Consider the following 19,044-nt stretch of genomic DNA (forward strand, 5'->3'; position numbering starts at 1 on the left):
TGAGAGATGGATTCATAGTGAATCAGTGCTCATGAAACATGGGTTAATGAGTTTGACTCAAAACTACATAGTTAAATTGTGATAGCAATATCACAAGCATCAACGTTATTAGCATATTCTAAAAGTTAATTTGGGTTGGAGAAGACAAAAACATTTTATTTTATTATTTGTCATGAAGGAGGATTCTTCTGCTGTATGAAGACATTTAACATTACTTTGGGCTGAGGAAGCTTTATGTGGATACAATCATTTTAAACCTCTAATGTTACCAAAGTCTAAAGTGCAGACATATTAGGGGAAAAAGGCTTTCACTATTTAGGGAAAGAAATTTAGATGTTTAGCTATAAACTGAAATATCAAAGGGATAAATAATTGTTGAAGACTCAAGTCAGGAGGTCATTTGGGATCACATATACAATGTTCGAAGATTTGTTGCGATATTCAGCGGGGAAACTTTCAATCAATCACAAAAGTCTCCTATAAATATGACTTGGGCAGAGTCAGTTGCATTTGAAGACTAATTCGGCTGTAGGTACCAAGTGCCAAGAAAGAGAGACTTGCAATGAGCAGTTGAGCTGACATTGTTGATGCTTGTTGGTTCTCAAAAGAAAATTAATGCAAGAAGATGAAACAATAGTGGAACAAGGAGTCATCGTGATTGAATAGAGAATTAATTCTATGTGTGGTGATATATATATATATATATATATTGACAACTTCAACATATTTGTTGTTCGTGGATGGGAAAATATTTAAGTTGAATTCAATACCTATTAAGAAGATTCGACTTTATTTTGAAGGAGCACAAATTCTTCTTGGGTAACTTTTTTTGTGACTATTGTTTATGAGGGAATTAAATGAATACTAATTTGATCTTCTACATATAGGTTGAATCCCAAATATATAATTATTGCCTATTAGTGCTGGAAATAGTAAAGGGGAAATTTATTGAGTGCAATAGTTTTAATGTTCGGAGAGCACTTACCATAAATGAATTTTCATTTGAGTCGACGTTTGAGAGAACACGAATACCAGTCTTGTTTGGGTGAGAAATAAAATCTTTGCTGTGATTAATATTTTGGCAAAGACATCTCCAAGCTCTATAACCATTCACATCTAGAAAGAATGCGTCCATGTGTGGAAGAAAATAAATAATGACAAAACATAAAAAACACGGGTAAGTGCTAGGTCAGGATTCTGTAGAGTTAGTGGAAACTGTTATCATAGTGAACCTTGTCATCTTACCTTGTGCGAACCGAAGCTAATAATATTAGTGGCTTTCTTGTTGGATGTTAAATATTGCTGAAGGCAAAGGATTGGAAATTGTGTTCGGCAGAGAATCTTTCAACAAAAGATATTTTAACTGCTATAGAGAAATATAGATGGGCAGAGTTGCATTGGAGAAGAAAATTGTTTATTCCTAGAAGTGCTATTTGTTGGATTGGAGAAATATTCGATTCTATGGTATTCAATTGCATAGAGATTTAATTGGCATGGAGAGAAGATTAAGGTCCTTGAAATAATGTCTACCGGGTTAAGGTTCAATGTGTCGGGATTAATATATGATTTGGAAACCGTAAATCTGAAATCACCAGTCACAAATGATTATTGAGCTCCTTCAATAGCACATATTGCTGTCCATTTCAAGTTACAGATGTCCCAAGAGTAAAAAATCAGTTTTGTATTGCTCTGGGCAACCTGATGATTGGATGGTGTTAATTCTATAACTTCACAATCATGCTGGTCTGACAGTACAGATCATACAGATCTGAGTATTAATTCTATGCCCTTCTAATGTTAGGCTATATAAATGATTGCCTTGTTTTAGTAAGAAATCAGGTCTCCTTTGGATTAAATAGATAATTCTAAACTTGTCAAACTAGTTAGGATAAACACTAACTAATGATCTTATTCCTTGAGCGCTGATTCTAGGAAGCTAATCAGGGCCGATCTAGATAGGGACATGTCTCTTATAGAGACATGCCCTTTGGTTGCATATTTATATAGGGTGGGAATGTAGTTAAAGGACACGCAAAAATAGAACAAGTCTGCTCCTTTAAGCAATCCTGCCTGATTCGAATACTTGCTGAGACAAAAACATTTCAGAATATTATATTGATATTGATATATCTTTATCAAGTCTGGAATAGAAGGAAGATCATCTTCAGTAAGCAATATAGAAGTTATTATCTCAGTCTGATCACATAAATTTGCATAAACTTTACATGGTATTAGATCTCTAGTAGTCAAACCTAGGCTCTGCAAATTAAACAATCAGACTTAGTATATCTAGCATCATTCTTCTATCTTCAAATGACATACACAATCAGACTTGAGGACAGGTTTGATGGGAAAGAACACTTTGATGCTTGGAAATTCATAATCATGATGATTCTTGAAGAAAATGATGTAAAACAGTTTGTTGATTCAGTATCCAAACAACTTGCTGCTGAACCTAATAAAACTATATGGAGTAAAGGAAACAGGAAAGCTATACATATCATATTAGACGGAGTGAAAAATGAAATAGTACCCACGCTAATGAAACATCAAACAACATTTGATATGATGAATGCATTATTAAATGCATATGAGGTTAATAATGCAACTAGAGTCCTTGTACTAAAAAGGCAACTAAATCATATACAAATAAAGAAGGGAGAATCGATGAATTCTTACTTCCTAAGGATTGCCAGTCTAAGAGATGAACTTGAAAGTATAGGAACCATAATTAATGATACAAAACTAACGCTGATGGCTATAGATGGATTGCCAGATTCATGGGAAACATTCGCACAAGGAGTAAGTGCTAGAGACAATCTTCCTAACTTCAATAGACTTAAGGGAGCTTCTCTTCAGGAAGAATCCATAAAACTTAAGAAAAGGGGAAAGTTGAAAATTGAAGACGAAGAACTTCATGTTCTTAACACAAATTCCTATAAAGGTAAGAAGAAGCATTTCAAGAAGAAGGGAAATCAAAAGAATGATAAAACTAAGAAAGATCTATCCAAAGTAAGATGCTTCAAATGTGAAAATTTTGGACACTATAGATCTAATTGCCATGAGAATTCTAAACAGCAAGTAAACTGTACAAACATTGCTTATAAAGAAGATAAATATGATCCTGAGAATCGTGTATTGTATTCGACACTATCAAATGAGGTATCAAGCAAGGCATGGGTGATTGATAGTGGATCATCCTGACATATTACAGGATACAAAGAAGCAGTAAACTCTATATCTGAAGAAGTTGATGGCGAAGTTACCATCGTTGATAATTTTGCTCGTTCAGTCAAAGGAATTGGGAATTGCACCTTGAAACTAAAGTCAGGCAGTTCTCTACATCTCAAAGGAGTACTCTATGTACTAGCGATAAAAAGTAATCTAATCTCGGTTACAACACTTGAAGATGATGGACATAATGTTGCATTCATGGACGATAAAGTAATGACCTGCGCTAAGAACTCATTTAAGAAAGCAAAATTGATTGGTCAAAGAAAGGGGTACATGTATGAATTGAATTCAGAACCTAATTGACCCATTCAAGCCTTAATTCATGAAGCTGCTGATATAAATGAAATATGGCACAAAAGGTTAGTACATCTAAATTTCAAAACCTTATCGACTATGGAGAAGATGGTTACTGGTTTACCTAAGTTAAATAAAGATCATTCAAGCATATGCAAAAAAATGTGCTCTCGGTAAGAACACCAAAAGTCCATTCCATGATAGGACTAGAAAAACTAACAATGTTTTGGAATTAATCCACTTAGATTTATGTGGACCTATGTCTGTTCTTTCTGTTGGAGGATTCTGGTACTATATACTTTTTATAGATGACTTCTTTATAAAAACTTGGATTTACTTCTTAAAATGTAAAGAATAAAAAAAAATCCTTAAGAAATTTAAAGAATTAAAAACCTTAACTGAAAACTTATCAGGACAAAAAACTAAAACTCTTAGGACTGATAATGGAGGGGAATATACCTTAGATTTGTTTAAAGAGTTTTGTAAAGAAACATGAATTAAGAGGGAGTATACCGTTCCTTATAACCCACAACAAAATGGGGTAGTAGAAAGGCAGAATAGAACAATTATAAAAGCTGCAAGAGCTATGATATTTGATCAAAATCTAGAATATTATCTTTGGGCAAAAGCGTCTTGCACTGCTGTCTATATTCAAAAGAGAAGTCCTCACTTCCACCTTAGAGATAAAACCCCTGAAGAAGTCTTTACTAAGGTTAAACCTAATATAAGTCATTTTAGGATTTTTGGGTGCCCAGTATATATACATGTTCCAAAAGAAAAGAGAACTAAGTTAGAACCCTCTGGGAGGAAAGGTATTTTTGTTGGGTATAGTGAAACATCTAAAGCATATAGGATTTTTATACCTAGTCAGAAAAATATTGAACTTAGTAGGGATGTAATATTTGAAGAAGATTTAGCATTCAAAAGAGCCTTAAGTTCTGGAGATACCTCTCCCTTACCTAGTTTTGAAGAAAATATTGAACATGAGTCTCAAAGGAAGAACATTGAAGAAATTGAAGATGAAATTGGGCCATTAAGACAGTAGAGGAAGCACAAGACTTCGTTGCACCATCTAGAACATTCAGAGAAAGCAAAAGATCCAAGAGATTTTCTAGTTATGCAATAAACATGAATGATTTGTCTAAATCAGAACCAACCATTGTTTCAGATGCTATTAAACATACAGCTTGGAAGGATGCCATGACGAAAGAATACCAATCCATTATGAAGAATGATGTTTGGGAAATTGTTCCAAGACTTGAAGGAAAATCTGTTGTTTCTTCCAAGTGGATATTTAAAATCAAGTATGCTATTGACGGTAGCATTGAAAAATATAAAGCGTGATTCGTAGCGAGGGGATTCTTTAGAAAGAGGGGATTGATTATGAAGAAACCTTTGCTCTTGTTGCCAGATACACCTCTGTAAGAGTAGTCCTAGCTATTGCAGCATCAAAGGGATGGAAAGTACATTAGATGGATGTAAAAACAACATTTTTGAATGGAAAGATTACAGAAGAGTTATATTTGGAGCAACTTGAAGGATTTGAAGCTCACAACCCTAAAGTTCTTGTTTGTAGGCTCAAGAAAGCTCCCTATTGGCTTAAACAGGTTCCAAGGGCATGGTATGAAAGAATTGATAAGTATCTCACTGGCTTTGGATTCTCTAAGAATGAAGCTGATCCAAATCTATATTATTAAAGGGATAAAGATGATATGGTAATTTTGATATTGTATGTTGATGATTTAATAATAACAAGTGATGATCATCTTATAGATCAATGCAAGAAAGATCTAGTCAGAGAATTTGAGATGAAAAATTTAAGACTCCTTCATTACTTCCTAGGACTGGAAGTATGGCAGAATTCTGACAATATCAGACTCAATCAAGGAAAGTATACATTAGATATCTTGAAGAGATTTGGAATGTGGAACTACAAGCCTATGTCTTCTCCCATGGAGACTAATCTACATAAACTTAAGGAAGCAGCAACAAAATCACCTTCCATAGGTTATACTCTTTACAAACAAATGATTGGATCCCTTATGTATTTGGTAAATATAAGACCTGATGTTTGCTATGCTGTTAATGCCTTCAGTCAGTTTATGTGCGAGCCAAAGGAGATTCACCTAGTTGTAGTCAAACACATAATGAGATACTTACAAGGCACTCTTAGCCTTGGGCTCAAGTATGAGAAAGTTGAATTGGATCTACATTGATACATAGAATCAGATTGGTCTGAAGTGTTACTGACAGGAAAAACACTTCAGGATGCTATTTCAGTTTAGGCTCAGCGATGATATCATGGATATGCATAAAGCAGTCTTCGGTAGCACAAAGTTCCACAGGAGCTGAATACATTGCTGCAGCAGCTTCTCCGGAAGCAGTTTGGCTTAGGAAGTTACTTTTCGGACTATTTGGTTTAGCCATGAATCCTACGATTATTCATTGTGATAATCACAGTTCCATCAAGCTTTTTGTGAATCCAATTTTTCATGACAGGTCTAAGCATATTGAAACTCCTTACCATTATGTAAGAGATATGGTAGATAGGAATACTGTAAAATTAGAATACATTTGCATTGTAGATCAGACAACAGATATTCTTATTAAACCTCTCTCTCGAGTGAAGATAGATCACTTCAGGAAAAGACTCGATATGGTTGAATTGTAATTCATTTGTATTTTTTAAATAATTATTAAAATAATTTTTATTGTCAGGCTATTGATTGTTATGGGCTCCACCTTTTGTATTCATTAATTTAAGAGGTGACGATCTCTGAGAGAATGAACACTTGTATAAAAGACATTATGAGAGATGACAATCTCTTAGATAATGTGCGAAACAATAGAGATCTTCTGTCAGATTTAGAGGAGTTCAAGATCACATTGTGATGTAGACATTGTTATGTCTATGAGTCACAACTTGGATAAAGGAAGAATTTTATTATTCTCTAGAGTTTATCCTCTATTCTGGTAGCTCTTTAACTCAGGATCATGTTGTGATATAGGAATGCTAGTACCTATGAGTCACAACTTAGATAAATGAAGAATTTAATTATTCTCTCCAGATTTTATCTTGTATATTGTATTCTTTGCAATACTGTCATCACTAGTATCACTGATATGTCATATCACAGGTATAGTAATATGATATAGTATCATGTGTTCATGACACCACATACTCAGAAGATTTAGATAGATATAGAGTATCAATCTATGCTTATTCATCTTAATTGATGATGCTATATATGTTATCTCTTAGTATGATTATTAAGTTGAGAGGGAGTGTGAATTCTGTAACTTCACAATCATGCTGGTCTGACAGTACAGATCGTACAGATCTGAGTATTAATTCTATGCCCTTCTAATGATAGGCCATATAAATGATTGCCTTGTCTTAGTAAGAAATCGGCATCTCCTTTGGATTAAATAGAGAAGTCTAAACTTGTCGAATTAGTTAGGATAAACACTAACTAATGATCTTATTTCTTGAACGCCGATTTTAGGAAACTAATCCGGGCCAACCTAGAAAGGGACATGTCTCTTATAGAGACATGGCCTTTGGTTGCATATTTATATAGGGTGGGAATGTAGTTAAAGGACACACAAAAATAGAACAAGTCTGCTCCTGTAAGCAATCTTGTCTAATTTGAATACTTGCTGAGACAAAAACATTTCAGAATATTAAATTGATATTGACATATCTTCATCAAGTCTGGAATAGAAGGAAGACCATCTTCAGCAAGCAATATAGAAGTTATTATCTCAGTCTGATCACATAAATTTGCAGAAACTTTACAGATGGAAGTTATTTTTTGGAGGTGAGAGACATCACAGTTAATGGGTTTTAATGCTGCATAGAGATGGGACTGTGTGTTGCTAAATTCTAAGCCACCTACAACATACCCGAGCGGGCTGCATCGGTAAAATGTTACAGAGAAGTCTGGTCTGGGCTCTGCAGGAAAACTGGGAAGAGACTATTGTATCTAGTTGAAAAGGTGCGGGCTGTTGTTGTTAATCTGGACTATTGTTAGTTGCAGGTGATTTATTCTGCAGACTTCCAACCAGTAGAAGTTTAGTCTCCCGTTAACCATTAGGCTTCCATTACACGCCTCTGGAAGATGAATGCATAAAAATTGAAAGAAACCATTGCTGCAATTCACCGTGTCTTCTATTTCTCAATAGTAAGAAAATTACCTTGGGAACTTGAGATTAATATGCTGCTATCGTGAATCCTCTTCTGTTGTTCCCTCAAGCTTTTAATTGCAAGTCCTTTCATTTCATTATTATTACTATGTGGGACAACATGGTTGAGAAAAAGTGAAGACAGTTGCTAATGTTGCTGTTAGATACTTATTCTGATGCAAAGGAAGAAACTAGAGGAGTCATTAATTTCGGAATCTGTTACTGGGAGTGGGATTTGAAAAAGAAAAAGAGTGACAATACCAAGTATAATGTAATTCATGTATTCTGAAGCAAGCATTAGACTGTTGAGGCTTAGCCCATTCAGTATGAGAACTTTCACAATTGGAGAAGGTGAAAACACTTTCTAATTTCCGTGAGTGGTGATATTACTGTTACTTGAACCTGAATATTTACGGGTCTCATCATCAGTGTCTCTTCAATTTTCTAATTCAGATTTGGTAAAGAATTGGGCTAGGATTTACTGATTTGCAGCCGCGTCAGTAAGTAAAAGAAATCTGATATTGGTGTGCTGCATCCTGCAGCTCCGATGTGGTATCACTTCACTGGGCTCAAGGTTAACCGAGCCTTTAATCTATTCTGCAGCTGCCTCTGCATTTGAAGGTCAGAAAATTTTGTAATCAAATCTGCATTGAAGGTCAGAAAACATGAGGTTGGATTGTTGTTATGATAGGTCCAAAACAACAAAACAAAGACAAGTGGGAAATATGAAAAGTAGTATCTTCTCACATGAATTTAATGATACATTCAATGGCATTCAACTGAGGGAATTGCAGAAAGAAACAAAGATCAGAAATGGGCTCTGTATAGTTTGTCTACGACTAAAATCCTGGAAGTCTCTAAATATTCTTCTCCCTAAGTTGGAAGAATTGGAAATATGTTTGTCCAAATAGACCAGGCAGATTAGAGACTTCTCAATGAGCCCTTGCAGCCCTTAATGCTCGCTTTAATTCAGCAGAAACTTATGGAGCATCCATATAGAGATGTTAGGTTTGCACTGGCTTCATGTCTTTGTGAGATTACATGGACAACAACAGCTATATCAGTCTATAATGATGATGTATTGAGGATAGTCTTGCAGCTTATTGTGAAAAGCTTTTAGGGGTTACATCATGACAAAGACCGCACATTTGCCAAAAGGGTTAAGATCTGAGATATTACGACAAAGGTCAGATTGTTTTCCATTATAATTGATCTTGAATGCATTGATTTGACTTATCAATTATTTCAATGCTTCTTGACTGAAATTAGGAAGCATCATCCTGATCATTTGAAAGCTTGCACGCACACCATAACTTCCTGAATCCTTGATGAAGATGATGAAATATCCAAACAGTCACAATCTGAATTGTTGGTCATTTGGAGGAGGAAACATTGTATCACAAACTGTACACGAATTCTCTACAAGATTGATTGAGCATAAAACTGAAAGTTGAAGGAGTTTATGACTAAAGATGAGCCAATTTCATCAGGCATATAGGTTGCAGGATCTCCAAAAATGAGCAAGAATCAAATGAGGAGAGAGCAGATTTGTTTCACATGTCACCAAGCTTGGACACATGATTATGAACATGGTGATGACATGAATTCAACTATTGACAGAAGTATGAGACATTCAAACTCTACATTGGTGATTTAGAGATCGAAATTGACAAGCCTTCTATTAAGGATAGTCATATTCAATGTGAAAACATGTTGGATGTCTCTAAAGAAGTTTACAAAACTTAATGTCATGAGATACCAACACCCTTGCCTTTACACACAAATCAATCAAACAAAGAGTTTGCTTCATGATAAATCATGTGTTTCTTATATAAGCAATTCACTTGTACATGATAGTGATTTAGGGGACCAAACAAAGATAGCATTCAAGGATGATAGTGTTTTGGATGACCAATCAGAAAATGCACTTCATAATGATGATAAGGAGCAATTCTTGAAGAACCAGTCGAGAGTCATTGAAGACATGATTGTTGCAGTCTTAGTGAGCTATGATGATACTCATAGGATTGCTGAGAATCTTTACATGACAACACAAATGGAAAAGAGGCAAATGGGAATGGGAAGAGATTCTTATGTTGCTGATTACAGGGGGTTAAAGTAGTCTTGGAATCTTCAAAATCAGATTATTTATGCCTACTTTTAGATACGGATTACATCTTAAAGGTTGCTGGAAATTATGCTAGTCAATTATAAGGAAAAAAAAGCACCAGGTTAATAAGCTCAATAGGGAGCTTAAGGATGCTCGGGAGGCCATGGTTGATATACAAGTTGGTCTTCATAAAGCAGAAAATCAGATTGTTTTCACCAATCAAACCAGGGAACTAGAGGATAAAGTAAGGCATGAGTTTTTCCAGAAGGTTATTAAGGAACTGGATAGTATTTATCAGAACTATGACTTGGATAGGTGCCCCAAGAGATCAAGTAGCAAAATTTTGGATCACATTCAGCTGGTAAATAATTCTTTGTTTGAGGTAGATGCTGATTGGACATTTGATAACCCACTTTTTGAATTGGATGAGGAAGGTCACACCGATTCACATAACGAGGATAAAATTGATGGCAAGATTTGGGATCCAGGTTTATGAATTGGTGTTGGAACTTGGTTTCAGGTCTACAGTAATGGGGTGATTTTCAAAGAAGATGGTAAGAGAGTACATATCTATTGCTAGGATCAGATGGATGGACTGGTTTGGGATCCAGGGGTTGATAGGATGTGTGCTTTACCATTTGAGGTTTATGACGAGTTGCTACATAGTTTTGGGCTAGGAGCAGTTTTAATTAGAGTAGTGCAACAGATGAGTGTAGCAGTGATTTTTAGGTTGACATGGGATCCATGTATCCCATGGATAGTTGAGTTGCACTTGTTCCTCTTGCTTCACAATATGAGAGGGATGTTATCTCAGTGTTTCTAGATTGGGCTGTATAGATTTTGGAAGATTTATATGGGATATTGGGATAATTACAGGGTTCATAATTGCTTGAGGACAAACAATCTCAAGGTGGGAGGACCGTAATGTCCTCTTTTTGTGACATTAGAAAAAATAAACTTAAATTTATGAAACATTTGAATTGGCTTATGAGAGCTTAATGCAAATTAATAAAAAGGTCAGTTTAATATTAAATGGGCATTAATAAGAGATGAAATGGCAAGAACATAAAAAGTCAGGGTAAAGCCGAAGAGTCATGTCATTAGACGTTAAAAGGAGGAGAAATGGTTTCATTTGAGCATACTTGGATATTGATTTGGTTTGAGATTTCTTTTGGAGAAATTAAGGCAGCTTCAGCTTCTATTCAGGATTCGAGGATGGAAATCCTCAGGTTCTTCTTGGGTGGATTGCATGTAGCCCTGATCCCTCGCATCATAATTCACATTTGAGATTACAGGGGCACTTTATAGTTTCTTTCTAGTTTGATTGTTGGCACTGTGTTTAAGATTGGATTGGATGTTATTAATGTTATTGTATTGCTGGTTTATAATGCAATAACAAATTTTGGAGTATTTTAATGAGTATTTGCTGGTTACTTAACGTTATTATTGAATAAATTTTCTGTTATCTCTCTGGAATTTATTTGTGGAAAATATTGGAAACAGTATCTGTAAGGACTATTGTGATACATTCCTCATAACCCTTTTCAGATCAAGGACATTGTTCCAAAGACAACTTGATCCCTACAAATGAATAGAGGATTACCATTCTGCATGCTAAACCTTTGCAAAATAGTTTTAGTTTATTTTTTGTTGTTCAACCATAACTTTCTGATAGCCTTACTTTGCTTGATCTCCATACTTAAACTGTATTTTGCAGCTATGTTTTTCATTTCAAATGGGGTTGAAAGCTGATTGATTTTAGTCATTGCCTAATTGTTTCCAATGAGTAGCATACCATCAACATACAAAAACAATGTTTAAAATGTGACCATCTTCATCTTTGTAATGGACACAATGATCAGCTTAAATTTTAACAAACCCCAGTTCAAAACCTTAGGATATGACATTGAAGTGATTGCTTTTAACCCAAGTTACTGGTTTGAATCTAGATGTGGATGCAGGTCGAAGAACCCAGTAAGTGGTCATGTGAAATTTTTTCTGGGGGGGTTTGAATGTGTTTGGGCCCTGGATATATATATACACATTTACACACACACACACTACAAGGAAAAAATGCAGGAAATAGACAGAATTAAAACATTTGATGGTATGATACTTCATCATTGATCAATGTCAAAGATAAATATTAAATGCCAATTGATAGCTCACAAATGCTATGTTTTAACAATGAATGGCCTCATCTAGGGTTGTTTTAGGGCTTTGTTAGAACAAGAAAAATATAAAAAGTCACTTCGTAATGTTTTTAATTGAAATTTCTGAGTGTAGGGTGTCCGGATGTGCCCGGGTGCACATGGATGCTCACAGGGAGTGCTTTTTCCCACTGTGAGTGCATCTGGATGCACATGGATGTGTGTTCGGATGCACTGACAGGGAGAAAAAGTGCCTGTGAGCATCCAAATGAACCAGCAACTGCATCCTGCACCATAATGCATCGGTGCCCAGATACCAGGGCAAAATGCACACACCTGGTAACTAAGCTTTTAACCATATAGATGTCTTTAATTTACAAACCAAATTTTCTTCCCCTTAAAAAGATTCAGTTGTTTTATTAGGTTTTCTCCTTTAGATCTGCAGTTTCGATATCCAGTTCTGCTTTAAGATCAAAATCAACAAGGGATAACATAAATTAATGGATTTTAATATAGCTAGAAGTAGAAAGTCTAACTGAAACCTATTCCTTATATCTGGTAATATCTTTTTCCTCTCAATCTTGCCTTGAATCACTAACCCACCACCTTCTCTGATTTTTGTATATTCATTTATAAACGATTGGTTCATTTGCCCAAGTTCAACATCTCTGGTCTTGGCTGTTTCCCAAGAGTTGCTCTATTTTGAAGAGGGTTTTCTTCATGGATTTTGATTTATCATCAATACAAGAGAAAGCAAATACACTAAAAATTCGGTGAACCATATCTGTCTAGTAGTTTTTGTTGCGTTGTAGACATCTTAATTGATAGTGGAGTATGAACCTTCTCAGTATTTTATTTTTTGTTATTTGAATTTGATCTTAATCTCCTTCCTAGGCATTTTTTATCTCATTTTGATTTGTCTGTCCCCACAATTCTGCTCATTTGATGCACTTCTAGCACCTTTTTGCTTTCGAAATACGTTTTGTTTTCAATTCCTTTGATCACTTTTCCTTGGAGAAAACTATAAATTCCCTGAACACAATTTTCCTTGAATACACAATTTTCAGTGTTAAAAGGATTTCAAAGTCCACATGCTTCCGTATTTTTACTTAAGCCAATGAAAACTAAGATTTTTTTGCCTTGGGCATATGAAAAAATGCTCGTTGCCAAAGATCTTAATACTTGAAACATAATGCTCTTTGACTGCTGCTCTGTCCACATTTCCTATGGCACTTTATCTTCATATGCAAAAGTAGGAGACCTGTGTTATTAGGTTGAAAGCATTGCTAACAGCTTTAATTCAGTTTCTTGTTTCTGGAATCTAAATTAACATTAAACATATTTTCTGGCTACCACATTCTATTCGGGTGTACTGCCGTGTAGTTTCAAACTTTCTTGTTTTCAATTTCATTATGTTCGTAGAATACTTCTAATTCCTTGGAACAATGCTATTTTTTTGTTGTTAACCTTGAGACTTTTTTTTTTGTCTTTTGCTGATTTGTTTGTTGTATAGTGATCTTCTCTCTTTTAATGTTAGTCATGAGTCATGTTAGTAATTTTCACGTTAAAACTTAAAACTTGTTCTAAAAGGATCATGTGAAGTAATTTTTTTGAAATAAGGAAGACCCTTAAATTACTACTTTATTGACTTTAACAAGCCCTCTGCAGACCTAATTAATATTAGAGTGTGAATGATTTGCAGAGCTTCATTATATAATTGGATGTTCACTTCATTTCAAGAAACCAATATGGTTGATTACTGATAGTTATCTCATTTGTTTATGTGCAGCTGGACGAAGTTTCCTTGGAGAGGGCATTAAATATTCTCCACAAAAGTGGCAGTTCCTACTTGGCAGTATTATTTTATGCGTCATGGTGTCCATTTTCAAAGCTTTGTCAACCTGTATTCAATACGTTGTCATCAATGTTTCCAACAATTCATCATGTAGCTATTGAAGAGTCTGCTATTAGGCCCAGGTAGCAATTAAAAACTTTGTTTCTTCCATCTCGCCATTAGTTGCATTACCTTCAGACTTTCATTGAAGGAATAACGTTTTTTTTAAATTGATTCACATTGTTTTGTAGTGTTGACCATATGCATGGCTTTCTTTATTTGAGATTACAATTGTAATCTTATGTCACCTAACATTCGCAGTGTTCTTTCAAGATATGGAGTTCACAGTTTCCCTAGCCTCTTCCTTCAAAACCAGACGATGAGGGTGCGTTATACTGGATCCAGGAAGCTAGAGTCACTTATTGCTTTCTACAGAAATATTACAGGTATGTTTGTACCTAGTAATTCTGTGTGTCGCTAATTATTTCAGTGTAATGTTCACCTTTCTTGTGTGCTCTTTTTTAAACCAGTGATTTCTCATCATGGTGCAGGTATTGAACCTGTTTCTACCTACCCTTTGTCAGTGGTAGATGGAAACAGCTTGAGAGGTTTGGACATGATCAAGGATATTGAGAATGAGAAGCACTGTCCGTATTCATGGGCAAAATCTCCAGAGAAATTGCTTCAGGAGGATACTTATTTGACATTGGCTATCCTGTTTCTGGTTTCAAGAATCCTATATTTTCTTTTCCCAAAGGTGTTATTATGGCTCAAGCGGATATGGAATAAACATGTTTTTCCTGCAGACGTGGGCAGTATGAGAGAATACTCGCCAACATACATGGAACGGATTTTGTACATCTTTAATAGAAATAGAATTATGAGTAATCTGAAGTTCTATAAGACAGGTAACTTCCAAGGAGGTGCCATGAATGCAAGAGCATGGGCTTCGAAGTCTTTAGCTTCTGTTTCACTTGGTGAAGGTAGTTCCACTAAAGCTGGTTCTAGTGGCGAAGCTTGTTAGGAATATTCATGGAATTTGAAGAGTATGCTTGGGCGCTTCTTCAGTTTGAAACTTTGGGGACAAGCAGCATAATCAAAGATTGAAAGAAATGTCTTCAGCAGATTTAATGGTGCAAAATTCATTTCCTATTTTGTATATCTGTGTGGCATTGATCACTTGAATTTGTGTAAATTGTCTTCCTAATCCTATAGTCTAGGACTGCACAAAGTTGAAGCAGAATGATGAAAGGCTCTAATGTCTCTTTAAATTGAGCACAAGGAAAAATCTAATTGTAGGAATAGTCTATTTTCTCCAAGGGAACCCTTGTGCGGTTCATTGTGAATCATGATCCTGGATGGCATTCTTTCCCGTGCTTCTCAGTCTAGAATTAGATTTATTATTATTTCATTTTATATTTGAATTTTTATATTTCTGTTGCTGAGGGTTAGGTACCCCACTCTCAATAGTATACTAGGCATAATTGTATATGCACTTTCAAATGTATTCTAATTACTCCTGATCATATTTCAAGCATATTTGTAGAGATCATATTTCAAGCATAATTGTATTCTCTTGTTAGAATCTAGATTTTGATGGGGATAGTTGATGAGATCTCGATTTTACTAAATATCAAGCCATGGATGACCCATTTTGTGCAGTGCATCATACATGTGCTTTGAATGGACTCCGATATGGCCCCAGGGATAATTAGTGCTGTATTTCTTCGAAGCAGAAACTTGTAACCTTGGCATTTACTCTGCTATCAGTTATGGATGCCATCTGTTGTACTATGTGCTTACAATGGATTGTGGTATGGCCCTGGGATGATTAGTGCCTCTGATCACATACTCCTTTGCACCATTGTGCATCCACTATTTTGTGCTACACTTGTTATATTTAACAAATGCACAATCGTTCATTTTTATCTTATTTCGGTTTTTTTTCTGTGATAGCATTTGACAATTCATTGATTTTGAAGTCGTTTTGTTAGTTGCACACGGAACCTAAAAATGGTCTTAGCAATAAATGTGAATATGATTGGATATGTGTGAGGTTAGGGTTTCTTCATGGTAGAAGACAAGTTAATGAATATCTAAACAATGTCAGGGCATCAGATACGTTTGGTTATCTCAATGGGCACACAATAGGTTATTATTCAAATTTGAACAACGTTTGAGGCATTAGATAGGCTTGGTTATCTCACAGGGCACAAGATATAAGTTATGAAGTAAATCTGAACAACGTTTAAGGTATTAGATAGGCTAGTTTTACTCGATGGGCACAACTAGGATTAGTTATTTGGTTGAGAGGGCAAGGTTGCCAAGTCTCAACAAGTAGCAGACCTTTTAGGTTGTCCCAACAATTTAATCTCAATTGACATTTGATAGGTAAAGCAGTTTCGATGTCATCTTGGTAGGTATGGTTGCCCCAACAATGTCATCTCAATGCGATAGCTCGTTGTATTAAATGGGTAGACGTGATGGATCTCCAAGGTAACATCAATAAGCTTGTTATACTATTGATCGGGGTATCAAATGGCTGAGATGTGATAGTCTCCAAGATAATATCAATAAGCTTGTTAGTCTATTAACAATTTTCTCATTTAGCTAAGATTAAAAGGAATAACCCATTGGTAATGCGAAAAAAAGGTAATGTCTGTTGTCTTGCATTTTGACACCACAAAATGTAGGTAACAGTATGGAACTTTTTCAAATTAGTTTCACATTTCTTTGAGTTTATTTCATTATTTAATTGGTAATTATTGATCAACCAATCGGTACCAATTGATACAATGAATTTTTTTATTGAAGGCTTTCGTCAAGTTTTTTTTGTTTTGCTTTTTGTCGAGCCTTTGCTTGATTTTTGAAGCCTTTACAGTCCGTTCTATGCTTTTGAGTTTGCGTTTGTTTGTTTTTAGTTTTTTAGTTTCGCTCATCTTATGTTTTTTGTTTCCCCTTGGATTCGGTCGAGCCTAGAGGTCAATCAGAGTTGTCAGTCAAGAGATATGGTCATTTTAGTGTTTCAAAAGTGGACATTTTAGGTGCAACAGCATGACTTAAAAATATGATGGTATATTTTCATTTTGACATTCACTTTTTGAAAATATAGCATTTTAATCACTTTTTTTAATGTTTTGAAGTTACTTTTAATTTAAATTTATAACTTAAAGAGACTATAGTGCATTTTATGTTATAATTTTAAGTTGAGTTACTTTTTAATTTTTCACTTGACTATAGAACTATATAGTTACTTTTTAAATTTTTGATTTTTAAGTCAAATACTTATATGTCATTTTAATATAATGTTTATGTATTTATTGATTAATATGATGCATAAATGTTATTTTTGACCCATATTGATGACATTTTTATAAAATTAAGTGAAATACATAACTTAAATGCTTCAAAATGGACTTTTTATGTGCAAATGCAAATGCATATAAAAATTTATAAAAAGTGAAAACTTTTCATACTATTGCACCTAAAAATTCATTTTGAGGATCTTTTTCAAGTCATTACATCAAAAGCTTGTAAAAGTGGACCTTTTTGATGCAATGATATGAAAAGTTGAGTTTTCATGCTTGTGCATGCAAAATGTGAGATATGTTTATAAATATGTAAGTGACTCCAAAAAGTGAGATTTTGGAGACTTGCACATTTTAAAATATGCAATGGGCTTCAAAAAGTGAGATTATATTTCAAGACATATTTTAAAACATGCATTGGACTCAAAAAAGTCCTATTTTGCCTTTCTACATGTTTTAAAATATGTAATGAACATAAAAATCTCCTATTATCTGAAGAAAACATGTTCTTGCTCCAAAAACCTTCTATTTTGATCATAACTCTTGATTTTCTCCATGGATTTGAATGAAATTAGTTGCATTCATCATGTTTTGGAGAGGTGATCATTTTGCCCTCATCAAAAATCAAGTTATTGCACCAAAAAATGTGTTTGAAACTCCTAAGCTAGGGCATGTTGTTTGTATAAAACTCCATAAATCTTCAAAGTTTGATCACATTTTTGTATGGAATCAAATTGTTTTGGCCCTATTTGATGATTACATCACATAGTGATCACCATTTTTTTGTTTAAACATCAAATCATTTTGTTTGGAAGATCACGTTTTTTGCTAGGAGAAACACGTTTTTGCTTAAAATGCCCGGAGAATTGGGATTTTAATTCACTTTTTTTGCGTTTTGAAGCCACTTTTGCATTTTGATCCATGTATATGCATTTGGGGAAGTCGTTTTTGCATTTACAAGTCAAAAATGACTTTAAAATATGCATTTTTTAGTCACGTTTTTGCAAAGACGGCCTAGATTTTTGAATTAAAAAAATCATATTTTTGTTTAAAAAACTCAAAAGATTGCATTTTCAGCCCATACATTTGATCAAAAGGGATTGTTTTTGAGTTTTAAATGTATGATATTGTTTTTGGAGACCATTTATTTGACACTTTCATGTCAAATCCAACCATTGAATGTCCGTTACATGCAAGTGCGGAAAAAGTCAAAAAGTTGTTTGAAAATTCGGATTTAAGGGAGAATTGGTCTTAAGACTATAAAACTTGCTATTTTAGCTCTTTCTCATTCATTTTTGGCACATAATCTTTATGTAAGTGGACTCTTTCTTTCTTGCTATTTAATTTGTGTTTATCTTGCTATTTACATGCATATTTTAGCTTGAAATTGCCCATTTGTCCATATATATGCCATGAAAAGTGCATTTTGCCTTTAAAAAGGATGAAAACTCTCATTTTCACACTTTTGAAAAATTTCCAATTTCTAAATTCGAATTTGCATGTTGAAATGACTTTCTTTTTGACATGTTTTGAGTCTTTTGCCAAAGACGTGTTTGTTTTTGTGCTTTGTGCTTGCTTGTTGGTTTTCTCCATTTTGGAAGAAATTGCAAGTTCTTTCCCAAGAACTTGAGCATGCTTCACTTCACTTCACTTTCCATTTTCATGTCACAACATTTCATCTCTCACTCAATGAAATGTGATTACATGTTTTTCACCTCATTCGCCATTCGCACACGCATGTAATTTCATTTTCCATTTCCATTTTCATCCATCTCATTTTTCGCTTCCATTCGCACGACACGATTACACAAAATGCCTTACATGTAATTGTATCCAAAAAGTTCAATTTTGACTAAAAGTCACTTTTTGTAAAGTCAAAAAGATGTCATTTTTCCCTCTCCATGTGCATTCACACCTCCATGAGTAAAT

At 34.5% G+C, this 19,044-nt stretch overlaps 1 protein-coding gene across 2 annotated transcripts in view; it reads left to right on the forward strand.

Moving 5' to 3' along the window:
* LOC149573205 (5'-adenylylsulfate reductase-like 3) overlaps positions 1 to 15,373 on the forward strand; it is a 58,038-nt gene extending 42,665 nt beyond the window's left edge. The window contains exons 2-4 of one of the 2 annotated variants that reach the window (XM_089814387.1): positions 13,763 to 13,950; positions 14,141 to 14,253; positions 14,359 to 15,373. In XM_089814387.1, the coding sequence (XP_089670513.1) occupies positions 13,763 to 13,950; positions 14,141 to 14,253; positions 14,359 to 14,831 (774 nt within the window). In that variant the 3' untranslated portion in view covers positions 14,832 to 15,373. Of the gene's footprint in view, positions 1 to 13,762; positions 13,951 to 14,128; positions 14,254 to 14,358 lie in introns of both variants that reach the window. The other variant, XM_089814386.1, reaches the window with a different exon arrangement.
* Positions 15,374 to 19,044: the final 3,671 nt, after the last annotated feature.

Source organism: Cupressus sempervirens, chromosome 2 (assembly GCF_028749045.1).
Source record: "Cupressus sempervirens isolate cs-2001-9-10 chromosome 2, ASM2874904v1, whole genome shotgun sequence".
NCBI lineage: Eukaryota > Viridiplantae > Streptophyta > Pinopsida > Cupressales > Cupressaceae > Cupressus > Cupressus sempervirens.